Source organism: Taurulus bubalis, assembly GCF_910589615.1.
Source record: "Taurulus bubalis genome assembly, chromosome: 2".
NCBI lineage: Eukaryota > Metazoa > Chordata > Actinopteri > Perciformes > Cottidae > Taurulus > Taurulus bubalis.
The window spans coordinates 10,883,494-10,910,188 of NC_136590.1; the positions used below are offsets into that span (position 1 = coordinate 10,883,494).

The 26,695-nt window shown below is 40.0% G+C and overlaps 2 protein-coding genes across 8 annotated transcripts; both read left to right on the top strand.

Annotated features, from left to right (window-relative positions):
- Positions 1–268: 268 nt before the first annotated feature.
- On the top strand, positions 269–7,536 carry LOC306754191 (dnaJ homolog subfamily C member 7-like; the record flags this gene model as incomplete). Of its 2 annotated transcripts, none has more annotated exons than XM_079238114.1 (14): positions 269–339; positions 2,035–2,123; positions 2,421–2,545; positions 2,697–2,810; positions 2,979–3,053; positions 3,425–3,543; positions 3,665–3,818; positions 4,401–4,565; positions 4,718–4,809; positions 4,898–4,971; positions 5,078–5,224; positions 5,316–5,471; positions 6,585–6,710; positions 6,825–7,536. In XM_079238114.1, the coding sequence occupies 14 exons, from the start codon at positions 269–271 to the stop codon at positions 6,860–6,862; spliced, it is 1,545 nt and encodes a 514-aa protein (XP_079094240.1). In that variant the 3' UTR covers positions 6,863–7,536. The 2 variants fall into 2 exon arrangements, with proteins under 2 accessions (XP_079094240.1, XP_079094241.1); XM_079238115.1 differs by having other exon boundaries at positions 6,585–6,680.
- A 4,359-nt stretch (positions 7,537–11,895) lies between these two features.
- On the top strand, positions 11,896–26,687 carry aclyb (ATP citrate lyase b; the record flags this gene model as incomplete). Of its 6 annotated transcripts, none has more annotated exons than XM_079238106.1 (29): positions 11,896–12,054; positions 12,585–12,707; positions 13,736–13,798; positions 14,219–14,409; positions 15,206–15,285; positions 15,635–15,765; positions 16,005–16,123; positions 16,413–16,549; positions 16,813–16,874; positions 17,161–17,278; positions 17,546–17,700; positions 18,366–18,459; positions 18,693–18,753; positions 19,394–19,428; positions 21,072–21,213; positions 21,590–21,758; positions 21,881–21,985; positions 22,156–22,352; positions 22,508–22,589; positions 22,710–22,820; positions 22,927–23,054; positions 23,148–23,241; positions 23,745–23,899; positions 24,002–24,152; positions 24,328–24,471; positions 24,658–24,771; positions 24,954–25,036; positions 25,287–25,363; positions 25,450–26,687. In XM_079238106.1, 29 exons carry the CDS (start codon positions 11,896–11,898, stop codon positions 25,542–25,544), a joined length of 3,375 nt encoding a protein of 1,124 aa, XP_079094232.1. In that variant the 3' UTR covers positions 25,545–26,687. The 6 variants fall into 6 exon arrangements, with proteins under 6 accessions (XP_079094232.1, XP_079094233.1, XP_079094234.1 ...); XM_079238107.1 differs by having other exon boundaries at positions 18,693–18,749; positions 19,399–19,428; XM_079238108.1 differs by having other exon boundaries at positions 18,693–18,749; positions 19,402–19,428.
- Between the last annotated feature and the right edge of the window lie 8 nt (positions 26,688–26,695).

The following is a 26,695-nucleotide window of genomic DNA, read 5'->3' on the forward strand; positions in this document are numbered from 1 at the left end:
CATTTATTTTTGAAATGCTAATGTTTGAATAAAAAAAGTTGCCTCATATTTGATCAAATCAAATTAAAATATTTTAGATACAATCCCTGCTTTGGGAAAGTTATATTTAAATATATGTTATATTTTTTTACGCAACGTTTTCCTTTTTTTTTGTGGGTCTGGCCTAGTTTCTCATGACCTGAAAAAAAGAAGAAAAAAAAAGAAGAAAACCTAACGAAGATTAGTTCCCGGAAATGACGTCGGTTCGTGTTCGTCCTTTCCAGAAAAAATGGCAGCTGTTGACATCGACGTGCCGGTGGACACAGAAGATCAAATCCGCAATCCGGACGAGATGGAACGGTAATCACAAAATCGCCCGCGGGGTTTTGTCTCGCTGCGTGTACGATGTGAGAATAGTCCGGGATTCACTGACTGAACTCAACCGTCGTCAACTGACAAGGATCCGAAACCACGGCGCGACCAGCCTGGAGACGAGCTAACCGGGCTAGCTTTCCGGGGGAGAAACGGCACATTTAGAGTCCGCTAAATCAGATATTTAATTGTTTGTTTTATATAGATGGCATGAGTTGGTGTTTCTTATAGTGTCGAGGGTTCACTTTAAACTGCACATATCGGGTTCTTCAAAGTCAATTCCCTTCGGCAAGAGAGCCTCGCTGAGGTAATCAGCGTGTCTTCACCGGGGTCTCGAGACACGCTCGGCTAATTTTACCGCTAGCGTCGTCCAACAACCAATGTGTTTGGGGTCTCGTTGGGTAATCGTCCCGTTTGGACAGACACGTTTTTACCTCTAAACGCGAGGAATAAAGCATTATTAGTTAGTACGGTCTCTTGGTGGAGAGTTAAAATGTCCTCTTTCTAGAAAGTTCCATAAGAGGCTGACGGGACAGAATTGGCGATAACTCACTTTACTTGGACCATCAGATAAAGATTGCAGTCCTTATCTAACATTGTACACTTCCCGAAACAACTAAAACTTGCTCAGTTGTGTAAATTTAAGTGTTGTGATTCGGGTTTAGCTCATACTTTAATATTTGTGTGGTGTCCCATCACATAAATCAGCTGTGTTACATAAGTAACGTTAACGAGGTTGTTTGAGATTGAAATAATCCAAAATTACCAGAATCAGTGAGTTCAGGCTCCCTGAACCCGGAAGGAGTAAAATGAGTTTGGCGACAATATCGTACTATTTTCTAACATAAATCTCAAATTTATATTTTGGTAATCATGAAATAGAGGGAACACATTTGCAACAAATTGAGCTGTTAAATATTTCCAAATGGCAATTATATTTTAGGCTTCTCCTACAAATGCCTATTTGGAGGTGCCCTTTTGTCATTATTGGGTTTGTTTGAATTTGTATGATATTTAAAGTAACTACAGTGGTTTCCCTATTACAGGCACTGCTGGATTGTTTGTGCTTTATTTGCAGATGACGAGAGATGTACTCAATATAGATATGTGTTCTTCTGTGGATATTTAGGTAGGCCAATTCAAAGATTTGAATTTTAGTCAACTTTTGTACAAAACCAAAAGGTTTTTGTTTATTGAATCTTAATTTCTACATCTTCAGATAACATCACAACGCCATAGTGTTTGGTTTGTGTGTTGTGAGCTACTGTAGAAACACGGCGGTGCAACATGAGAGCGCTCATTCTAAGCTAACGGAATCTTAAATTTACGTTGATGATACACTAATAAACATGTAGTTATGAATAGTGTATTCCATGTCGGCTGATTTATTTCCCTCCACACTGGACCGCTAGTTCCTCTGCAGGCATTCTTTTTGGAATCATAGCACATTTTTTATTTAATTGATTTAACAAGCCAGCAGCATGTTAAATTAACATATGTTGTAGGGAATACTCTGTTTTGACTTTCATCTTGATAAAGATTACATATTCATATTGTGGAGGGCTTTGATTGGTTTACTGATTTATTGACTACATTATTTTATTTATCTTTTAATTACTGAAATATTAGTAAAGCATCGGTTTCACCCTGACTTTGCTTTCTGTTTTGTTTTTTTCTCTGCAGTGAGGCTGAAGGCTTCAAAGAGCAAGGAAATGCATTCTACAGTCAGAAAGATTACTCTGAGGCTTTCAACTATTACACTAAGGCCATAGGTGAGATTACCACTAATTACTATTTGCCTGGTGACCAAACTTTGTCCATACTTTCCCGTTGAGAAGTGCAGATGGTCTCCTCTTGTCACAACTCTCCCAGCAAATCAGCAAAACAAATAACAGTGAATTTCTATTAACAATTGAGTCAAGACATGCTCCCTCAGTGTACCTAAAAACTGTATCGGGACCATCTTGACTCCTGCCGTTTGTATGGACTTTCAATGTAATTGTAGTATTTATTTGTACCCACATGTTGGCTTGCCTGTATGACATGGGTTTTCTTTCTATTATCTCCAGATGTAAACCCCAAAACTGCCAGTTATTATGGCAACAGGGCAGCCACCCTCATGATGCTCTTTCGCTTTCGAGAGGCCCTAGAAGATTCCCAGCAGGCTGTGCGGCTGGATGACTGTTTCATGAAGGTCGGTTTGAACATTGTCTTCATTCTCATCATTGCCCGCCACTTGTTGTCTCAACCCCGCCAGCTGAACCTGCAGAAGAGCGCATAGCATGTAACCGTTTTTTAATTTGTCCATAGTCCTAAGAAGGAAATGTGCTCCTCCTTTACCACAGGGCCATCTACGCGAAGGAAAATGCCACTTGTTGTTGGGAAATGCCATGGCGGCTAATCGCTGCTTTCAGAAGGTTTTGGAGCTGGAGCCCAGCAACAGAGAGGCCCAGCAAGAGGTGGGGATCCCCTGAACGTTTCACAATTTATTTAACGTAATAACTATATCAGTGCCTTGAATTGCATACTAAGCACAGTATTGGAGCCAACGTCTAAATCCTGCAACTCAAGCTGGCCTGTTAACATTTTAAAGAAAGTGTTGATACATTTGTTTTGTTATATTTTAGAACAAGACTGCAGCGACTCTACTGGAGTACGAAAGAATGGCGGACATTGGCTTTGTAAAGCGGGATTTCAGAACGGTACTTTACACCCTTTCTCTTCTTTCACCAAACTCTCAAACGACACTTCATCTTAGTTGTCATGTGATCAGTTGTTCGTATAAGCAACATCTAATGTAGTTTATCAATATGCTTTGGTTTGTAATAAGCACCAGATTTAAGCTCAGTTTGACAGTTTTTAAGTTAGCATTCTATTTACATCCTAGTGTTTCCACTTGAACAACTTGTTTGACTGGGAATTAAATCTTTTTTTAACATCAATAATAATACTAAAATGATTGAATATTGAATAAATATTTAGATTTTTCAAAGCTCCAAATATCCGCATTTCTTTTTTATAATGAATGTGAAGCTAGAGTGTAACAGGTGAAGTGTCTCTTGTCCTGATCCAGGTGGTGTACTGCATGGACCGGGCCTTAGCTGTGGCTTCTGCCTGCCACCGCTTCAAAATCATCAAAGCCGAGTGTCTGGCTCTGCTGGGCCGCTATCCAGAAGCCCAGTCCGTAGCAAGGTAGGAACAACATAGATTCATGGTGTGTGGTAGTTTTGTTGCAGTGATGCACAGAGTCTGCTTTAGTAGTTGTCCAATAAAAAGGTTGCATTTGTTAACAGATCAAAACTTTCTTTGACAGTGATATCTTGCGAATGGATTCCACAAACGCAGACGCGCTCTACGTGCGAGGCCTGTGTCTCTACTACGAGGACTGCATCGATAAAGCTGTTCAGTTCTTTGTCCAGGCCCTGCGTATGGCACCTGACCACGAAAAAGCCCGGCTAGCCTGCAGGGTAAGATGATTATATTGTCTTGTTTTTAAACATCATTAACTGTGATGACATCATTTGTACAGGGATTTTTATTTTAAGCTAGTATTTTTTAAATCTCTCATGTTAGACAAATCTGTACAAATGGGCAATATAACCCAAACGGTGTGTTGTAATGTTAGACATTAATATTTGGGTGCGGTCTAACCTATTTGCAGTTCTTTTTGCAATAGCACATCTTTTTTACGGCATGATATAAATTACAAAGGCAAACACACACGAATATTAGCAACACGCTCGCAAATACAGAAACCGAAGAAGACTGATGTAAAGTTAACACTTGAGGCAAACAATGTTGGATTTCAAATAAATAAATAAAAATGGCTTTCCAAATGCAATTGGAAGACTAAAACAAATGGACAAAAAAAACACATCTGTTCTTACAATTTTTAAATGGCACAACAAGGCATCTTATCAGAGCAAGCACAAGGGTCGAGACAGGCTGAGATACGGAAAACAACTTTTTCGTGGCTTTAAATTTCACTGCAAGTGTGAGTAAATGTTTGAAGAAAGACAATATAAAGATCTGTTCTCTTCCTAAATCAGAATGCTAAAGCCTTAAAAGCCAAGAAAGAGGAGGGCAACCAGGCATTTAAGAGCTGCAGCTATGACGCCGCCTACCAGCTGTATACTGAGGCCCTGACGATAGACCCCAACAACATCAAGACCAACGCTAAACTCTACTGCAACAGAGCCACAGCAGGAGCAAAGGTAAAAGGCGACAAATCAGCACATTACCAGTCAGAGGCATTTGATCATTTATGCTTCTGATTCTTTGCTTCAAAATAGCAACCGTGCATAGTGCTCGTGCTTTTCTCGCTATTTAATCAGTTCACTGTCGTTGACTTCCTCCTCATCAATAGCTGAAGAAACTGAATGAAGCCATTGACGACTGCACCAGTGCAATAAAACTAGATGACACGTACATCAAGGCCTACTTAAGAAGAGCTCAGTGGTATGCTACACAAGTCAATATGAGTTAATTTTTTCCTAATTTGTGTGTTAAGCAGTGAGCAGTTTGAGTGACTTTGTCTGTTCCATAGTTACATGAACACTGAGCAGTATGAGGAAGCTGTGCGGGACTATGAAAAAGTTTACCAGACGGAAAAAACATCAGGTAAGCTGTCTTTTCTTCTCTTTGCACCTTTCTCTTTGTTTGTCTTTATCCTAACTGACACTCCAGCAAGCAAGTTTTTTCACACACTCGCATTGTATTCCTCTAGATCACAAGCATATGCTGAAGACTGCACAGCTGGAGCTGAAGAAGAGCAAGAGGAAAGATTACTATAAGGTGCTGGGGGTCGGCAAGAACGCCACAGAGGACGAGATCAAAAAAGCCTACCGCAAACGGGCCCTCATGCATCACCCAGGTAGACCTCTTGGTCTTCTTACTGCCATGCAGGAAACCAACTTTGATTACATTTGATGGTTATTTATCTAAATTGTATTATGGTCTTGCAGACCGCCACAGTGCAGCAACTCAAGAGGTGCAGAAGGAGGAGGAGAAGAAATTCAAGGAGGTTGGCGAGGCCTTCACTGTGCTCTCCGACCCAAAGAAAAAGATGCGCTACGACAGTGGCCATGACCTGGAAGAGGAAAGCTCCTTCGATGGCGGAGGTAAATGCTTCAAGTTTTTTTTCTGTTCTTCGGCCAGATTTACATTCAACCTGCAGATCATCAGTGGGATGAAAGGGAACATTTTTACACTTCTTATTTTAAAGGAATACATGTCTAAACATGGTGATATGCTTCTTTAGAAAGTCAACTATTGGGTGCTTTTAAATAATAAAAACAACTAGTCATTGATGACTGAATATACCATTTTCATTTGAGACATTTTGACTTGTTGCAGCTAAAGCACAGTTCTAATTAATAACTTAAATGGTAGCTGTATTCCATTTAGCGGCTTCAGTTTCAGGGTCATGGTATTCATGTTATTGATGCAGAGTTTATAGCCAGAGGTTTTGCACTGCTAATATTCAAATCAAATCATCAGGTGAGATCAGCGGTCTGTCCGAAAGAATACTTAGTTTTTTCCCCCAACACATGTTGAAATGAAAGAAAGCCTTTGCTTCTCTGTAATCTGTGGTCGATGACAAAGTCAATCACTCAAAATTAGCTAAATCCCAAACAACGACAAAAAAATTTATCTGCTACCAAATTTACAATTAGCTATCTGGTTAATTGTCAAAATGGTGTAAAATAGGCCACAATACTCTACACAGAATATCAGGACATGCATCATAACTTTATTTTATTTATATATATATACATACATACATACATACATACATTTTGGTGGGTATTCAAACTTCGTCTCCCATAATTCCTCACGATTGAACTCATCCTATGAGAACAGAAACCTCTATACTCATTGTGCTTTTAGGTGTTAAGCACCACACCGAAGTCAATAAACCCAAATAATCCAACTATCTACCTTTTTGGTGGTCTAGATCAGCGATCCCCAACCTTTTTTGCACCACGTACCGGTTTCGTGTAAGACAATATTTTCACGAACCAGCCTTGAAGTGCATAAAAATACACGGACCGGTGGTTGGGGACCATTGGTCTAGTGGTTTCAGTTTCTCTGTAGTGTACATACACACTGTACTGATGACACTAGTAAAATGTGTTTCCAGTATGTCAAATGGCTTTGTCTTCCATCTTGTCCTTCCAGAAGAATGTCACGACCAGCTAATCCCAATATATTTGCATTTGCTTTCTCTCTAGATTTTGATGCAAACCACATCTTCAGGGCTTTCTTTGGCGGCCATGGTGGTGGAGGAGGAGGAGGAGGCGGCGGCGGAGGAGGAGGCAATGGAGGAGGTGGAGGATTTAGTTTTGATTCTAGTCCAGGTATTTAGACAACCAGTTTAGACATAATTTAGTTTATTTAACAACAGGAAAATTTGATCAGATGAAGTTTATGACATTAACTTATCTTTTTTTTCCCCTTTTCTCTCCCCTAAGACTCTGGACCTGGAAATTTCTTTTTCCAATTTGGCTAAAGTGAAGGAGCATGCGGGAAAATGCAGCACTGCAGTAGAAAAAAATAAAGTTGGACCCACAGTCGCCTCCTGATGCTCATACTCCTGAGTGTCTTGAGAAACCTCCCCAATGTTCTTTTTAAAGAGGTTTTTGATTATTGCATTCACTCCTAAATTTACTCAAAAATGGTGGGACAGAAAAATGAAGAGACTTTAGTTAAGAATTAACATTGTAAATAAAGAAGTGCTTAAGAAGTCTTTTTTTTAAGAGGTTTGGATCAGCTGATCAGCATGTCCCTGTTGCCAAAATCAAAATGATATTAAATGAAAAATCTTGTAAAACTGCCTCGACCTTAACAATGGTGAACCAGTAGTAAGAAATGCATTGGAAGTTTAAACATCATGGTTGATTAGTTTTACAAGCCATAACATGGCATATGTTTTTATGGTTCTCCTGGGACAGCATGCCTCTATAGAGCAAGAGTTAATGTACTGTGGAAGTTCAATGTCAAAACTGACCTCAGGACAGCCTGTTTAGGACAATGCTGGTCTCTTGCGAGTGTGTGTTCAGGTTTTATTGGCTCATTTGCCAAATATAGAATCGATGTGCAGGGTTTTTGTTTCTTCTCCATGCTGCATTGTATATTTGACTCGAATGTAAAGTGTTTTGTGTCCATAAATTGTTTTCTCCTTCAGTCTTCCCTCGGTCTTTATATTTATTGTACTGTATATTCTGACCTGTATACAGCAGAATGCCAGTGTTCATTGTCTTCCTCCTTTTTTCAGAGACAATTTTTTTTTGTTTTTCCACATCATCCTCTCTTTTTTTCCCCCCTCAGATTGTGCAATGTATTTCTTCTTTCTGAAACCGGCCAAAATCAGCAAACACAACACCTACAGATTTCCTTCTCTTGAAAGCACCGCCCACACATCTATCCCACTGTCCCTAATGACCTCAAGTGGTGCCTTACCAGAATGAATCAACCTTTTTGCAGTAAAACCTAAATCAAAAGCTCCAGAGCTTGTCCTATTTGCAAAAAGGCAACAGCTTGTATAGTATGTTTTTGTTTTTATGCACTTTACACAGGACTTTTTTCATATCTGCCCAGTGACCGAAATTTAAATTTGCAAGTGAATTCTGTATCCCATCAAACACAAAAGACTTCATTCCATGTCATCGTCAATCACACCTAGCTGTCACCCAGCCATACTCACCACGCTCGTTCTTTCAGTCCAGCCCTTCCCCTACTTGTTCCACCTGTTTCAAAGGGGCACTGATAGTAGGTTGGAAGCTTCTATTAATTGTTCTCTCACTGATCTATGTATCATTTTTAAAACTTGTCACAGTATTAACGATATGCTTTTCTTATTGCGAAAAAATAAAGGCTCGTCTTTTACTGTAATGTTGGACTTTTCTTTCTCAAAGAATTTTTTATGCTACTTTAATTTATGTTTAAAGTTTAAAAAATATATTTTTATAAAGCAAATCTTTGTACTATACAAATTATGTGAAAGTATCAAAATTCCATGGAGAAATACAGTTTGTTCTGAAGCTGCCTTTAGACGAGTCCTTTTCCATATGGTTGTGATGTCACAACTAAACAATAATATAGACCATTTTCCAATTTTAAACGGAAAGTTTCTAAATATGTCCCAGTTTAAATTACATCGTACATCTGGAAGTAAATATGGACCCAAGCTGTTGCCTCGCAATGCAATTCTGTTAAAAACTGAAATATAAAGAGTTTTTAGTTTTCTGTTTTTTTTGCATTAAAGCATGTAAACATGTTCTAGTAAATGTGCATAATATGTCTCCTTTAAGGAGTACTTCTTGAAACACTGTCTACAGATAAAATAAAATTAGAAAAAATACCACAAAGTAATATGAAAACTAAAAGTCATAACATTAAAAACACAATACACGTTGGAAATTAAATGGTGCGCTCTCCTTATTAAGAAGTGTTTTTATTTTAAGATAAAGAAAACATAAAATGAATCTTCTTGTATTATTGTTTTCATTGTAAATCCCTTATAGCTTTACGTGCAATAAAGAAAAAAAAGGTTATCACAATTTCCTAGAATTTCCTAGATGTTATTTTTTACCAGTGCTTAATATAAACGTTGCACTTTTTGTAGTGATTTATTTAAGGTGGATTCTTATAATAAAGCTGTGGGTGGAACTATATTATCACGTGACCGCGCGTAAACCAATCAGGTGCCGGTAAACGACGTGTAATCGGTCGCCAGATTATGGTGCGACAGGGAAAGAGTGAGGTGGCAACTGACAGCAGCGGACCCCGGTACGAGAACAAGTATTGACTCTCAGCTGCGTCGTCTTTGACCGAGACGCGGTTCCTTTACATCGAGGAGGTGCTACTTTCATTGACAAGGTAACCATTTGCTCTAAATGATGTATATTTTAAACTCCAACCTCTGTTAGCTTCTCCGGTCACCCCGTTAGCGGTTGTTTGCAGCGGTGTGAGGCTACAGCAGTTAGCCGGACATGGACTTCCAGGTTAGCCGTGGTTGCGAAAACTGCAGTCACTGTCATCCTGCCAGAGTTTCCTACATCGCTTTCCTTAGCTGTTCCTCTTGGACACATAGTTTGAATATATTTAACTGGCTCATCACTCGCCTGGGGGTGAAAGCGGAGCTAGTTGTTATTTACAAACGTAGGCTAACTTGAACCTGCATCATCTCTCTGCCCATCTCTCTGGCCAACATTATTATTTCCCGTCATATGTCACTCCGTAGGTTTCGCCACACCTAAACTAGCATCGGTCCACCTCGTCTCCTCCCTAGGAAGTTGTACCTTATTCACGCACAGCGAGCCGAGCCAAAGTATTTATTGAACTTGCTCGGCTAGCAAGTTAAGGATGTGGAGTGGGTGTGGTAGCTTGTTACAGGAGCTTCGTTCACGTGCAACATGACGGCGGGTTGCATCGGGGAAGGTGATGCTGAGAGCACGGCCAGGCTCATCAAACATGAGCTGTGTCTGAAGCAGTGCGACCCTTTCTGGCCCCTGTGACGCTGCTACCTCCACATCCAGCTTCCTTCGTGTCCGGAGCCTGTACAGTGACACATATTTCACGGCTAGATGGCTTCAAACAATGGACATGACCCACGGATTATGGTTGGCTAAATACTGGGACATCTGGCTTTGAAAGCATGACAGGATAGCGTGCTAAACTCAATCCTAGCCAGTCCCCACCCACCAGGGTTAGATGTCACACATATCTTACAGATTGACTTTCTGTGTCAAGGTGCTGCAGCTAATGCAGAAGCTGTTGCCATAAAGCCATTGCTAGTATTTCAGAAGCTGTAATACAGCCACCATAAACTGTTATCAGCTGCACAAAGACAGATGAGATAGGATGCATGTAATCAAGACTCACTTCTTATCTTGGCTGTTTATTTGTTTGTAGCACTGGTGGTAAAAGTAGTTCCTGGACCTGTTTTGGGCTGTTCCTTCCAAACACTGGAACCATAGTTTTGTGCTTTGTGTTGGTCTGAGCAGGTTTGACGACATGCATGATTAAAACAGGACTGGCAAGACCGTCAGTGCAACGTTTTGTCTTTGTTTGGGATCTTCTCATCCTTCACACCTTTCTACGAATACACGTATTGTTGTGAAGACGGATATATTGTAGTGGTGAGGGAGTTTCTTGTCAGTGTTCGTGGATCATATTTGGTTAAACAGGATTGCTGAAATGCAAACGGGCCTTTGAATTTGGACTCAGTTGGCCTTATCTTTTTGGCTGGATGTCTTGTGGAAATAAATGTGATATTAATAGGGTATCAACACTATTAGTGTAATGGTTTATTAAGTGGACAGTGCACATTAATAAAAACATTTCTGTAACTGCACCAGCGTTAGCCAAGAGGCTATTTTTCATCTGTAGTCCCGACAGGCAGATGTTACAAAACAAACCTAACCTATTGTGTTTATTTTGTCCCTGGCTGTTTCCATGTTGCTTGTTCAAAACCCAATGATCCTCTAATACTCTCTTTACAGCAATATAAAACAGAATAATAACTATCTTTACATCTGAGAATCTGGAAACAGAATAGTATCATAATTGTTTGTGTGGAAAACGATTGAAACAATTAATCAATATTGGCAGATCAATTTTCAGGTGATCAACTAGGCATTTGTGCTTTAGTCTTTGCTCTGAATACTGACATGGGGCAGTTTGACACTTAGTGAGATGACACCAATCTATTGCTCAGTTGTTAAACGTATAACAATACGTAGAAGGTAGAGAGAGATTTATTTTTAGAAGATTGTATCAAAGAGTAACTGAGCTGTCATCAGTCAATATGAGAACCCTAAAACTCAGCAGTATTCATGTTTAATCTCTACTTTCTCCAGTAGTCTGCCTAATTAATCGGAAGGTATTTATGCACACTGCTAATACAATAAGCAGAGACAAGCTATGATGATTGGATGGAAAACTGTATTATGCCAAAAAGATATAAGTTCATGACATTTTTAAGATGAGCTCATTTTCAGAAATTCTAAGTTATGATTCATATAATCATCAGTATATATTGGGTCATAACTGTCTCCAGTTACCCTTATAAGGACACAACATTTATATTTTGACAGCTGATTTTATTGCCAGTTGACTGGATAGATATGTGGCAGCAGATGGGGAATACTTTTACAGTTTGGAGCAAAGGATTTGTCCCTGTGTAAATACAATGCACAAATAACTGTCACTATCAAAGCATCTGTTTTTTTTTGCTTGAATTTGATCAATAATTTGGTTATTGATTTGTCTATACTGGTCGTTAACGTATCCCACATACTGGTCGTTAACGTGTCCCACATAGTGCCCCACATAGCATGTGCACAAAACCTAGATTTATTTCGGGGGATTTCAGATTTTTCAAAAGGCTTCATAATGTACTTTGCCTGGAGTGCCTTGGTGCTCAAAAGGCAACTATAATTAGTTTTTTGTTTTATCAGTACAAACATGTGATGATGTTGTAACTCTGTGAAATAAACCCTTGGCTTCTCTCTAAAAGGTCCTGTGCTTACTGGCGCTGCCATGTCGGCGAAAGCCATCTCAGAGCAGACGGGAAAAGAGTTCTTGTACAAGCATATCTGCACCTCAGCGGCCGTGCAGAACCGCTTCCGCTATGCCAGTGTCACCGCTGAGACCGACTGGGACCGCCTCACACAGGAGCATCCATGGCTGCTGACAGAGGTGAGGCAGCTGGGACAGACTCAACAGGCCTCTATAGCCTGTTTTACTCCCAGGTTGCATTCTTCTAAAAGGAATATTATAATAATAATATTATGCTAATAATATAGCAAAAGTCATGAGGCTGATTATGTTCTGTCTATTACTGTAACTCTATGTACATGATTTGCAGGAAATAATGTAATTATCATCACAGTGGCATGTGGACATGTTTAAAGAAATTAGAGCTAGGCTTATGTATTTATATTATACACCAAAATCTATTATTAGCATAAGCAAATACCACATATCTCTGAGGCTGAATTTGGCATTTTGTATTAAATTAGGGTAAATAAATGGATAAAGGGTTATAACCATCATTGTGTGTGTTTGTACTTAAATTAGCATGTATTACATGCCATATTATTCGTAATGGGGAAATTATGTGTTACCAGTATCATATTTTAGCCTGGTATCAATTATGTTGGTCACACCAGTATTGATGCAAATCTGTGGCCTTTGTTTAATATTGGGCTGATCTGTCTTCCCCTTAGCGGCTGGTGATAAAGCCAGATCAACTAATCAAACGGCGTGGGAAGCTCGGACTGGTGGGCATCAACTTGGACCTGCAGGGTGTCCAAGAGTGGTTTAAAGCCCGCCTCATGAGAGAAACCACTGTGAGTAATCGCTCTGTCCAGCGTTGCATTTTTATGACAATGAAAACAACTAGTCAGTAAGTCCAGCTTGAGTAACGGATCCAAGAAATTTAAGGATTATCAGACACCAAAACACAGCACAGTTGAGGATTGTACTTCTCCGTAAAGTTGTTTGTTGTGACAATCCGCAAGTAAAACAGAAGAATTATGCTGTTACAAAGTAGCTTTACTGGTGACTTGGCTGTCTTGTCATCCAGACAAAGAACAGTCAGTCTTTTGTGAATGGCCAACAATTCTGTGTCTGTATCCCCCATTCAAAATGTCATCATTTAATTTGCTTAGAATCTGCTCCGATAAATAACCAGCATTCACTTTGTCAACGTTTTATCCCATGATGGAAATTTGGGACATAACTACAGACGCCGACAACTCATTTAAATGATGAATATGCATCTTAGATGTGTTTAGCACACGGCCCCTGCTCCTCATTGTGAATTTACTGACTAATTATGTCGTAAATGAAGATAACAATGCTGTCTAACAGTCTGGCCCATGTAGTAAATAACATGACTGCCATGTTGTCTTTTGTACAACATCTTTAGATACTGTATGCTACAGTTCCTTCGAGTCCCAGCATAAGAACCTGTTCTGAGTTGAAGGTTGTGTCCAGTGCCGGAGGCCATGGGCTTATGTTTAGCTCTACCAGGTCAAAGGTTATATAATGCCAGTGGAGGAGGGTGGTCTATTTTGGACCAGCATACATACAGTGCAGAACTGTCTCTTGCTATACATCCAGTCCATGAGAAAGGGAATTTACGAGCCAGCCATGCCAATAGTTGTTGCTTTTTATTAATGTCGGGTCAATTTTCAAACAACCATGAACATTATTATTGTTACTATTAATAATAAGATAATTTGCCATTCAGGTAAATATGACAATACCTTTTATAAATTAAACCTGGGAGCAGAATGCAATATACGTACTCAACTTCAAAGTCTTTAACTAGGTTAGACTAACATGCTTGTGATTTGTGTTCGGACTTGAATAGGTTGGAAAGGCAAAGGGTGTGCTGAAGAACTTCCTCATTGAGCCGTTTGTTGAACACCCACAGGTAATGTCAGTTAGTTTCATCAGCTTGTGTTTCGTCATTCTACATCATGTTTATGTTTTGAAAGCCAACTCAAGTTTGTTTGTGTAGCCTTTAATCGTAGATAGACACAAACTAGCAAAGACAACAAATAGTCGACCGTCTCAGCGGATTAATGAAACCTCCAGGGCCGGGATGCAAAAAATATTTTGTGTTGTATTTAGGTCAGCGTGCATGTGATTAGTTGGTTGATTCTCACAGTGTGTGTGTGATTTGTTTGTCACTCATGACGGTGTGAAACAAATGTGTCTGTGTGAAGGTCAGTTTTCTTAAAATAAGGAACTGGATGTTATTCAAACAAGCCTGTCAGCGTTTTATAAATAAATGAAAATGCACGCTCTGCTGTTTGCAAACTAAATGTGTGAAAATTACTGGTCCACCCAGGAAGAGGAGTTTTATGTGTGTATTTATGCCACACGGGAAGGCGACCATGTGCTTTTCCACCACGAGGGAGGAGTGGAAGTGGGTGATGTGGACACCAAGGCCGAGAGGCTGTTGGTTGCAGTGGATGAGAAGCTGAGTGAGGAACGAGTCATGGAGAAGCTCCTCACGCACGTTCCTGATGAAAAGAAAGAGTACGGACACATTCTTTTTTTATTTGTTTGTTTGTATCCGCACAGAAAGATCTACAGCAGTAAACCTCACTTAACCTACTCGATGTCTCCTCAGCGAGACGTTGATAAGAAGTGCTCCCCCTCATGCGTTTAGCCGGTTATTGTCACAACCACACTCCATTAACCAGCCATATTTTATATCATTTTTTTATATATATATATATGTATGTATGTATGTGTGTGTGTGTGTGTGTGTGTGTGTGTGTGTGTGTGTGTGTGTGTGTGTGTGTGTGTGTGTGTGTGTGTGTGTGTGTGTGTGTGTGTGTGTGTGTGTGTGTGTGTGTGTGTGTGTGTATATATATGTGTTATTGTCCCACATGTCACGGCAAGTAGAAACCTGGTTTTGGTGGATTTTAGTTGTTTCTGTTAACAATGTTTTTGTGCCAATGAATTGAAGAGCATCTTTATCTTCGCTGCAGTTTGCTTTTACTATTTTACTGTGACCTTGAGCAGTGTGTTTTAGATTTTTTGTTTTGTTTTCCCTTTTACAAATACCATCCCCATGGTGCGGAGAACATGCTGATCTCTCTTTTATGCTGCGTAACATTTCTGTTTGACTAGTTTCTCACAAGCTCAACCCTTGGACGCTAATTGTGATTATAAGTCTGATATTTCTTCGGCAACAACATATGTTATTTAGTGTTAATTTACATATGGAAAGCAAGCACTTGTCTACACTCATTTTGTCGTATGTGGTTTTCTAGTAAGCGTTGTTGTGTGCTGATTTTTAATAAACTGTTTGTTTTTCTTCTTAAAGAGTCTTGGCCAGTTTTATAGTTGGCCTCTTCAACCTGTATGAGGATCTCTACTTCACCTATCTTGAGATCAACCCCATAGGTATGTCTTTATAACTTCAGACACATGCATCATACACATGCACCGGTGCATATTCATTTCTACTTTATGACTCAGAAGCAGATCCAGTGTTATTCTTCACTTGGGAATATAGGAAGTATTTTATTACTAGAAAGTCAAGAGAATGAATTAAGTACTTTGAGGGGATCCATTATTTATTTATTTATTTCTTTATGGGAGCAAGTCACTAATGTGTGTACTAATGTTTTACATAATCTTCTGGAACAGAATGCCTGACTTAAATATAAATGAAATACAAATCTTTGTTTGAGGAAAACATTAAAAAAAAAGTTGAATTAATGGATAACACAACTTTTATTCTCATAACCAGTCGTCACCAAAGATGGCGTGTATGTCCTCGACATGGCAGCCAAGATTGATGCCACAGCAGAATACATCTGCAAGGCTAAATGGGGTGATGTGGAGTTTCCACCACCCTTTGGCAGAGAAGCATATCCAGAGGTGAGATCTGAAGTACAATAAAGCATTGTGTGTATTAAGGTCCATTGAGTTATAAAATATACATCGATTTTTGACTGCCTCTGAGAACAAATATTATTCCAGATGTAGTTCTGGCCCAAGCTTTCAAATGGCACTCAACACCTACATTGACATTAGTCAGCCACTTAAGTAAATAAGTAGCTTGAATCTTGGTTCGTGCCTCAATCCTTGGCCTTATTCCCACCATTTGTCTATTGTAGGAGGCATACATAGCTGATCTGGATGCAAAGAGTGGTGCCAGTCTGAAGCTGACCCTGCTGAACCCTCGTGGCAGGATCTGGACCATGGTGGCTGGAGGAGGGGCTTCCGTAGTCTATAGGTAGGGTTTATAGCAAACATTTGTGGATAACAGAAGCTATTCAAAGTGCTTCACTGGATGTAAGACATACTATATATTTAACATATCAAATGTTTATATAATGTAAATATTTATAATGCCAAAAAAGATATGGGTTTTGTGACTTTTGTTAGACTTCAAGTAAACACACAATGTGTTTGCGTGAGTTAAACTGAATGTAAAAATAACTTTTGTTTGTTTACAAGAAAACTCAGTTGATTAAAACCAGAATCAGTACACTACTTAACTGTCCACCTTCACTCTGCTTTAGCGACACCATCTGTGACCTTGGCGGGGTGGATGAACTGGCAAACTATGGCGAGTACTCTGGCGCACCCAGTGAACAGCAGACCTACGATTACGCTAAAACCATCCTCTCTCTCATGACACGGGAGAAACATATACAAGGTTGGTACAGCCAACACTTTGTTCGGGCTTGTTAGCACAAACAAGCTCAATAAAAAGTTTGCTTTAAGTATGGAAACCAGTGTTGGTTCATTCCTCTGTATGTGACCTGCTGCTCTCCTTTAGTGTGTCACATTGACACTGCTCACGGTGTGCCTGAGGCCAGCAATAGCCTTCATGGCTGTCACCAAACTGTTACTGAGGTGTCCCATTTCAGTCATGAACATATTATAACATAACAACTCTCCTGTCTCGGTATCATGCAGGAAAAGTGCTGATCATCGGAGGAAGTATTGCCAACTTCACCAATGTAGCAGCCACATTCAAGGTAAAACACATTCATGTAAATATCTTAACACCATGAAAATAAACTATGCCAGGTCTAAATGGTATCACATGCCTTCATAGTGTGATTAAGTCAACAAAATGTGGATTCACATTTTTTTTTAATAAAAAGGAGAAAATCTACTTCAAGTCACTATTTTGTCAAGATATTAAAGTAATGTTTCTTTGTTGACTTAATGGCTGACACACCCATGCAGATATTTCTGAAAACCTCACAGACTGAATCACATAGCCGACCTGCCTGTCTCTCTCTCTCTCTCTCTCCTCAGGGCATTGTCAGGGCCATCAAAGACTACCAGGGTCCTCTGAAGGAGCACGAGGTCACCATCTTTGTTCGACGTGGCGGGCCCAACTACCAGGAGGGGCTGAGGGTCATGGGGGAAGTGGGTGAGTGAGCTGAAGCTAAAGATCTCAAATAGGAGCCCACTCTGAACAAAGGAGTAGAACGACTGTAGTATGTAATTTGGGTAATATCTGGTGTCGACCCATTTTCAGGTTTTTTTATTTTTTTTTATTGGATTACACATGGAGAGAGAGGGATAATACTTTTTTTTTTTTTTGTTTTGTTTTTTGTATGCATACGCAGGTGATATGAGTGCATAAAAGCCAGTGAAGTTTTTTTGTTGTCATTAAGTTGTTTACCTCCTTCTGCAGGGAAGACCACGGGTATCCCTATCCATGTGTTTGGTACCGAGACCCATATGACGGCCATTGTTGGAATGGCTCTGGGTCACCGGCCAATCCCTAACCAGCCCCCAATGGACGCACATACGGCCAACTTCCTCCTCAATGCCAGCAACAGTGCAATGGTATTTTCATTCCGTTCCATTTTCCAAGGGAAAATTAGGATGGTCTGCAGGTCTTCTGCCTCTCTTTTACACACATTACAGATGTCATACTGCTTAAGATGGGCACCACATTTTCATGTGATATTGATCTAGTGACATTTCAATTGGGAATTGTCCTGTAAATCCACTTATCTTGTGTTTGTGTTTGAGAGATAAAGAAAATTATTATTGCTGAATAAATACCTTACTTCAGATGCATTAACATTAGAGATTGCACACACATGTTGTAGCTTTTGTGCCCATGTTGTAAAAGGCTTTGCATGTTTAAGTGCCTTCACTTACTTGTGATACAATTTATTCATGCATGTTCAAACACTAAGCTTTGAAAGGTTTGGATCTTGTTTGAGTAGCTCTATTGTATAGCATAACATGTATTTCTTTTTGAATAGTCTGTGTGCTTTTTAGCCTCCTTTCTTATTTGTTAACTGTGGTGCTTCACGTTCTTTTATAAAATGCATTCCTTCCGAGGCTTTGACTGGTGATGAACTCATACATGGCATGTGTATACTAAAGATGTACAAATATTACTTTAAAAGGGGAAATCATTAGTTCCCTGCTAAAGATTATCATTGAAAGCACCTGTGAGGCTTTGAATAACATAAATGTTTGTTTCTTTTGTTTACCAGACTCCAGCTACAACAAGGACCGCTTCATTCTCCGAACCCAGGACGTCTAGCGATGTCAACCCAGCCAAAAAGTCTAAAGCAGGTCTTCCAGCAGGTGATTAAGACGGTAGCACTCGCCTCACTACTGCGTATTATCAGCAACACTCCATATGTACTCATACACTTCTGCTTTTTTCATTTCACTTTTCCTTGCATCCTGTATTTCTTCTTCCCTGCAAATGCTGCGATTCTTGCATTTTAATTTTCTCTCTATTTCTCCCACCTCCTCCTGTGTTGCTGCACAAACTGTCCACTCAACCTCATCTTTTTCATGCTCATTTTTCTAAGACTCTCTTCATTCTATACTGTGGCCTCTGAAGAATATGGTCACAGGCGATTGGAAAGGTAAGTGATGGTGTGCCATGCCCACACTGCGCTCGCCTGCTCACACACTCTACAATGGTGTCCCTCTTTTTCTTCTTACCCCTCACTCTCCTAAAGGAGTGCGTCTGTGTGTGTGCGACGCCTTGATTTTGCATCACCTCAGTAGTCCATTTGAGACATTACATTCTTCAGCAATTACATATTTGTATGTTTTCATCTTTTGGAATAATTAAAAACTGTTGAAAGAATTGTAGATAATCCACAAATTAAGCATACCAGTTGTCTAATGCTCAGACTCATAAATACAGGGATCTTTTAAAGAGATATGTTATCTTTAGACTAAGTTGTGTGTTGTTGTGCAGGGATAGTTTTATTATAATAAATGTAATAGTTTTAGAACATCCAGCACAGGCAATGTGGATATATGATTTTAATTGCCTTTGACTATACCTTTTTAGATTGCTTTTCACAGTTAAGGCATGCTCCTGTAGCAGCTGAACTTTGCATGGTCTTTCCTCGGTTGTGCTTTTTATGAAGTGTTTTCAGAGATGACGCAGTTACACTGAATGAATTGAAGCCTGTTCAATGAATAAGAAAAATATGCACTCATTCTTTTCTCTTTTTTGTGCTCATTTTGTCACATTTTGTGTTCCGTCCCATGGGGTCACAGAAGCACAAGCCTCTTCAGGCTGCAGTGGAGGTATGGAAGGGTGTGAAAAACCTGTCCTCCTGCCTTCTCCGCCCTCTGTCCACTTCCCCCTGCCTTCCCATTTTTGTGTGTTCGCTGATGTTTCTCCGCAGTATGTCCTCCTATTTCGCATTCTTATGGTGGCTTACTCACCTTTTTTAAGGGGTGCTGTTTTATGTCTCTGGATGGAAATGCTTCTTTAACAGATTTATTTTCAAATTGACATTGGCAAATTATCTTGGCACGACATACCAGTATTGTGAAAATAAACCATGGCGGACGTTTCTTTAATATGGTTTTAATTAAATTGTAAGGATACCTCAAGACAAAACCATGACCCACAGCCAGACGAAACATTTCAACATTTGCTTCCCCTTCAAAACCAGCTTCATCCTAAAACCTGAGTCTTGAAAAAGTCTTAAGAATCTGACTGGTTTTCCATCATTGTTTCATAAATTCGCCGGTTTGATCTACACACGGGTATTAAACTGAAATCTCTGAATACATTAACTTTGTGATATCTGCAGAAACCCTGTAAAACATTACTGGTCACTTTACGTGTGTGTGTGTGTGTGTGTGTGTGTGTGTGTGTGTGTGTGTGTGTGTGTGTGTGTGTGTGTGTGTGTGTGTGTGTGTGTGTGTGTGTGTGTGTGTGTGTGTGTGTGTGTGTGTGTGTGTGTGTGTGTGTAAAATAATGAATAAGAGGGCTGGACAATTGATAGCTCTGTCCACAACTTCCTTGGCATCAGATCCCAGAAAACCACAAAAGGCAGTGATTCTGGACTGAGAGGAGAGACTTGGGAGGACTTTAACAAATGTGTGGCAAGAATGGTCATTTACTTGACAACAAATGATTCAAAACACATTGTACACTAACATGTTGACTTTTCAGGTTCAGATTTTTGTCTTGCACCACTATCGGGTTGCTTTGTTATCTGAACTTTACATTGAAATGTATGCATTTAATTATTAGTAGACAGCTTTTTCATCCACAGTCGAGGCTTTTGTGGTAGTCCTGCTTGGTACTGAGCAAGTAGGGGAATGTTTCTAAGAGCACACGGCAATTTTTACAAACATACAGTAGAAAACGCTTTTTTAACTAGTTGTCTATCCGAGACGGTGCAACTGCACAGGCCTTGTGCCGATCTTAGAGTTGTTAGTACCATGTGTGAACGGAAAGAGTTCTCAATCTAACTCTTAAAAAAAGATGTCCCCTATTCTAAATCATCTACCTCAACCACTGGGGCCATTTTAACATTGTGAGACCCCAAATTATTCCTTTTTACTGTGTGACCTGGAGGTGGACAAAATAATGGAGTAACTTGGTTATATTTACCAATGCGAGTTGTACATGGTTGAATGAAACTGCAGCACAGTGCCCAAATTACAATGCAAACTGACATATTCCTAATTCAAGAGAACTGCAGCAACAAAGAGAAACATGACTTTCCTTTTGAAGCAGTGTTTGCAATGGTGAGAAGTTATTTTCTCTACCTCCCGTATCTCTGTCTTCAGAGTGAGTTCTCTCTGTACTCTGCTTGTCACCGTCCCCATCCTGCTATTTTCCTGAGCCTGAGCCCCTCCTCTCATCTGTGGGGATTTTCTTTTTCTTATCTAGCTCTAACTTGACTCTATATGTTTCTTTGTTCTTTTAGCCAAACCCACCACACTCTTCAGAAAACAAACCAAGGCCATAGTCTGGGGCATGCAGACGCGTGCCGTGCAAGGCATGATGGACTTCGACTACGTCTGCTCCCGGGACGATCCCTCTGTGGCAGCCATGGTCTACCCCTTCACGTAGGTTCCCAAAGATCTAAAGTGTTTCTGAAATGAGTTGATTTACAATACTTGATATTCCACTGATCATCTTTGAAGATCGTTTCACTGCAGATATCATGTATCTGTTTGTTTTTTTTCCCCCGAGTTCCTACAACCCCTAATTCCAGCACTCGCACTCCTTTTCAAACTCAACCTTCATTTTGATGTTAGCTTCACATCTGTATAGTTTCGCGATTGTACTAGCGACACTATCGCGGTCACACAAATCTGTCCACGGACATACACACAGAGGAAATATGTTCTCAGTGATGCAAATCAGACTGCTCTCATAAAATGTGTGTGTGATATCTATCTATCTATCTATCTCAATATCTCACATTTCTGTGTTGCCCAGTGGGGATCACAAGCAGAAGTTTTACTGGGGCCACAAAGAGATCCTGGTGCCGGTTTATAAGAACATGGCCGATGCCATGAAGAAGCACCCTGAGGTGGACGTCCTGATTAGCTTTGCTTCACTGCGCTCAGCCTTCGACAGCACTATGGAGGTCATGCAGTACCCACAGGTAAAAAGACAGTGTTAAATATGGTTACATACAAGCCCATACATCACTGCATAAACTTGTGACTTTATGTAGTGATGTATGTATATGTGGTATGTATGAAACTTATCTTATTGTGTTTTCAGATCCACACAATCGCCATCATAGCTGAGGGCATACCTGAGGCTCAAACGAGGAAGATAATCAAGATGGCTGATGAGAAAGGTGTCACTATCATCGGCCCCGCTACGGTATGAAGCCATATCTAACCAACGGAGACTCTTTCAAAGTACTGCACTAGACTATACATTTAGATCTTTTGCTATTTGAGAGTGCGTAGGTGGAAAAATTAAGCAGAAAATTATCAATTTCAACTGTCTCACACAAGTTAATTTGATACCCATTCTTTTCTGTCTCCCAGGTTGGTGGCATCAAGCCTGGCTGTTTTAAGATCGGCAACACGGGTGGCATGCTAGACAACATCCTGGCTTCTAAACTTTATCGCCCTGGCAGCGTGGCATATGTGTCGCGCTCCGGGGGCATGTCCAACGAGCTAAACAACATCATCTCCCGCACAACAGACGGCGTCTATGAAGGTGTTGCCATCGGAGGAGACAGGTACAAGAACTGATTTGCAAATATTGTCTGAGGAGTGAGAGACAGTTGTCCAGTTGAAGCCTGTTGTAAAATTATATATTTTTTTAAATTTTAAGATAATTTACTCATATTGTCATCTGACAGACCTTGTAAGATCTCTTGTTCTCTTCATCCAGATATCCAGGCTCCACCTTCATGGACCACGTCCTACGTTACCAGGACACTCCAGGCGTTAAGATGATAATAGTGCTGGGAGAGGTGGGAGTAGATCCAAGAATGTTTACATTTTCTGATTATTATTTTATTTACTTAATACAATGAATCTTTAGGCACATTTGTTTCCCCATTTTTAACATCTCTTTTACTCTGATTACCCAGATTGGAGGCACAGAGGAGTACAAGATCTGCCAAGGCATCAGAGAAGGCCGGATAACCAAGCCTGTGGTGTGCTGGTGTATTGGAACCTGCGCCACCATGTTCGCTTCAGAGGTTTGGTGGCTTTCTTGCAAAGAAAACAAACTTTCTTTGGATTGTGTTGTCGTGCTTACCATAAAATTCAGAGTTTTTAATCTCAACCCGTCTCTGCTATCTCCAGGTTCAGTTTGGCCATGCAGGGGCCTGTGCCAACCAGGCTTCAGAAACGGCAGTAGCCAAGAATCAGGCTCTGAGGGACGCTGGCGCTTATGTACCAAAGAGCTTTGATGAGCTGGGGGATGTCGTCAAGTGAGAAATGCATCACGCAGACCAAAGTTTATCATTCAAATGTGTTTCCGGATACGTTTTTTTTACTGATTTTGTGAATTCATGGTGAAACAGGACCGTTTATGATGAATTGGTGGCCAATGGTACCGTCATTCCTGCCCAGGAAGTGCCTCCCCCAACAGTGCCTATGGATTACTCTTGGGCTAGGGTAAGAAACTTCATCATTACTCCTTAGTAAACCTCAACAGCTTCTGTCTCAGCCACGGATTAATTAAATGGTCGTCAAATCTTGTATAGTAACAATTTGGAGCTCATGATTTTTGTGGAGTCAAACTAAAACTTAAGTAGCGGCCAACAAATAATAGATTTAAGTAACAATCTGTATTGGTTATATTTTTGGCATAGACACATGACACAAACAAACACAAGATAAGGTCAGTTTGTTTATTGCATAATTGTGGCCTTGGTATTAACTGAGCAGGACAGTTAAAAAAATGTACTTCTTAAATCTGTGTCCTCTAGTGCACAAAACAGGTTTCTATTACCTCCAACATATTGGTGGCAGTTCTGTACTAGTTTCCTGTTATGTATCAGCTGACGTATAAGCCGGTACTGATCTCTGCTTCACACTGTACAGGCGTTGTCACTGTTTATTACCGGTGTGATAAAACCATCTTCTATCTGTTTTACTCTCCACTGTATTTCCTCCAGGAGTTGGGTCTGATCCGTAAGCCGGCCTCATTCATGACGAGCATCTGTGACGAGCGAGGCCAGGAGCTCATCTACGCCGGAATGCCCATCACTGAGGTCTTTAAAGAGGAGATGGGTTTAGGAGGAGTGCTGGGTTTGCTTTGGTTCCAACGCAGGTCAGTATGAAGGCTCGACGACAGCGAGAATTAGTGTTGGCTGATTTAACTTTATTACAAACCTATTTTCAGTGGGATAAGCTGTACTGTGTTTTTGTTTAGGTTGCCGCGATATGCCTGCCAGTTCATTGAGATGTGCCTGATGGTGACTGCTGATCATGGGCCTGCCGTCTCTGGTGCACACAACACCATCGTCTGTGCTCGTGCTGGCAAGGACCTTATCTCATGCCTCACCTCCGGCCTGCTCACCATCGTCAGTACTGCTCACACGCAGACACTTGCGCACATACACTGTCACCATCTTTAACCAGACCAAAATGAAACAAACTATAAAACCCATCCACCCATCTTGTTTTTTCTGCCCACTTTGACCATGTGTCTAAAACTAGTGTTTCTGTACTGAAATATGATGTATTCATTAATTCCAGGGGGACCGTTTTGGAGGTGCTCTGGATGCAGCTGCAAAGCAGTTCAGCAAGGCGTTCGACAGTGGCATGCTGCCCATGGAGTTTGTCAACAAGATGAAGAAGGATGGCAAGCTGATCATGGGCATCGGACACAGAGTCAAATCAGTAGGCAGTGCTGCGCTTTTCACACTACCTCAACTTACATTATTAAGATCCATAGAGGACAAGACATTTTTAGATGATAGACAGTTTAAGTTCATATCTCTGAATAATTCTTCATTAGATTAGAATGAAAATAACAGTTAAGAGCTTTAATTGCAAAAAACTAAATTTGTCTATTTTCTTTTTCAGATCAACAACCCAGACATGCGGGTGCAGATTCTGAAGGACTATGTGAAGCAGAATTTCCCCTCAACCCAGCTACTTGACTACGCCCTGGACGTAGAGAAGATCACCACCTCCAAGGTACTTGTCACCTGAATTAGCAGGGCAAGAGTGAAGTAAAACATGATCATTCTTTCTCCCTTGAAAAAGAAAAACCTAATGAAATGTCTTTTGTCTCTCCTTTTGTTAATATTGGCAAATTAGTTGGCTCAATTATATTATTCTGACATTTTAAATACATTTATTTACTTTCTTATTTTCAGAAACCCAACCTGATCCTCAATGTAGACGGTTTTATTGGTGTTGCCTTTGTGGACCTGCTCAGGACGTGTGGTGGCTTCACACGGTAACATATTTTATATCATTACAGCTGTGTTTTACTATATTGTCATTTATTGACTGTAAAAATAAACACCAGCTTCAGCAGGAGAAGTTATAGATGTTGATAAACAAATATATTACATGTGTTTTTATAAACCCTTTTTCAAACTAACAACAAATTATTCAGATGCCAAAGGTCCATGGTGTGTTTTCTTTGTTGATAGCAAGCACACTGTCCTGTATTGTTTCTCACATGAATGTTGAACTGGTTCCAGAGATGAGGCTGACGAGTTTGTGGAGATCGGTGCACTAAATGGGATCTTTGTCCTTGGACGTAGTATGGGCTTCATTGGTGAGTCCCAATCAGATGGAACCGCAACACTAAGTTTCAAAGTATTATTAAAACAAGATATCTAACGAGTGTCTGTCTTACTTTAGGACATTACCTGGACCAGAAGAGGCTGAAACAGGGTTTGTACCGCCACCCCTGGGATGACATCTCCTATGTGCTTCCTGAGCATATGTCCATGTAATCCCCACATTACAGAATATACACGCTTCCAGATGTGACTGCCCAAAGGAGTCAGGCAGCATTACACATCTCTCTTAATGTATATGTACTCTCCGGGTATGACAATGGTGGCCTTGGGAAAACTTTGCAGGGTGATTCTGGGAAATGGAGGTAGTTTTTACTGAGGAAAAAGGGGAAGTATATTTGTAGATTTAGTTTTTGAAAAATAATTTAAACTCAGAGGTAACTTATTCAGTTTTGACCACAGACCCAAACCAATGCAACCAGCAGTTGCAAAAGCACAAAATCAATTGGTAAAAAAAAAAGGGCCCGGACTCAAACCGGACACCTGCATTACGGAATCTGATTAGGTAACAGCTAGTGTGATATTTTCTCAAATTCAACAATAACATGTTTTTCATACTACTCACACAAATCAGAATTTGCCTGTTTTCGGCCACAAGAAAGTGTGCTTAATTATGTTCCCTGGCTTTGAGTATTGCACCTTAGTTTAAAAACAAGAAAGTCAGTTTTAAATTCCTTCTCCAAGATTCACTCCCAATGAGAACAATCATTGTCGTCTCAAGATAAACCAAAGTTATGTTTAGGAATTTGTTAAAAGCTTTGTTAAACTAAAAATTGATCCAATTGGTTGAGATTACAAAGCACATCTTAAAAAAAAACAGACAAACAGATTAAACAAACGTATGATGATTTAAGTGTCACTCCGATGTTGTCTTTCCTCAAACAACCAGAAGAGGTGGTAGACTAGAGGTTGAGATTTAGCTATTGTACATTAGATGCAATTTTGAGGTATTCAGGTCTGTCACACAAAGTATGAATTGAACTACTTTTGTAAAATGTAGATTTATAAAAAAGGGGGAAAAACTAAATGTTTCATGAATGAGCACTTTGTGTCTTTGAAAGCATCTTTTGGTGAGAGACCATGAAAACTGGGGAAATGATTGCACATAATACGAAGAATAATACATCTCTGGAAAAGAATTGTCCAACTTTCACTAAAGACTTGACACAAACGCTTTGTAACCGCCCACTGTAGTCTTGCTGTGTTTTGATTTTTGTTTTTATTTAACTGTGGAAAAAAAAGCTTTGTTTTTTGTAATATGCTGCAAATGGTATAATAAAGGACTTGTTTTACTTTTCATTTTGGCT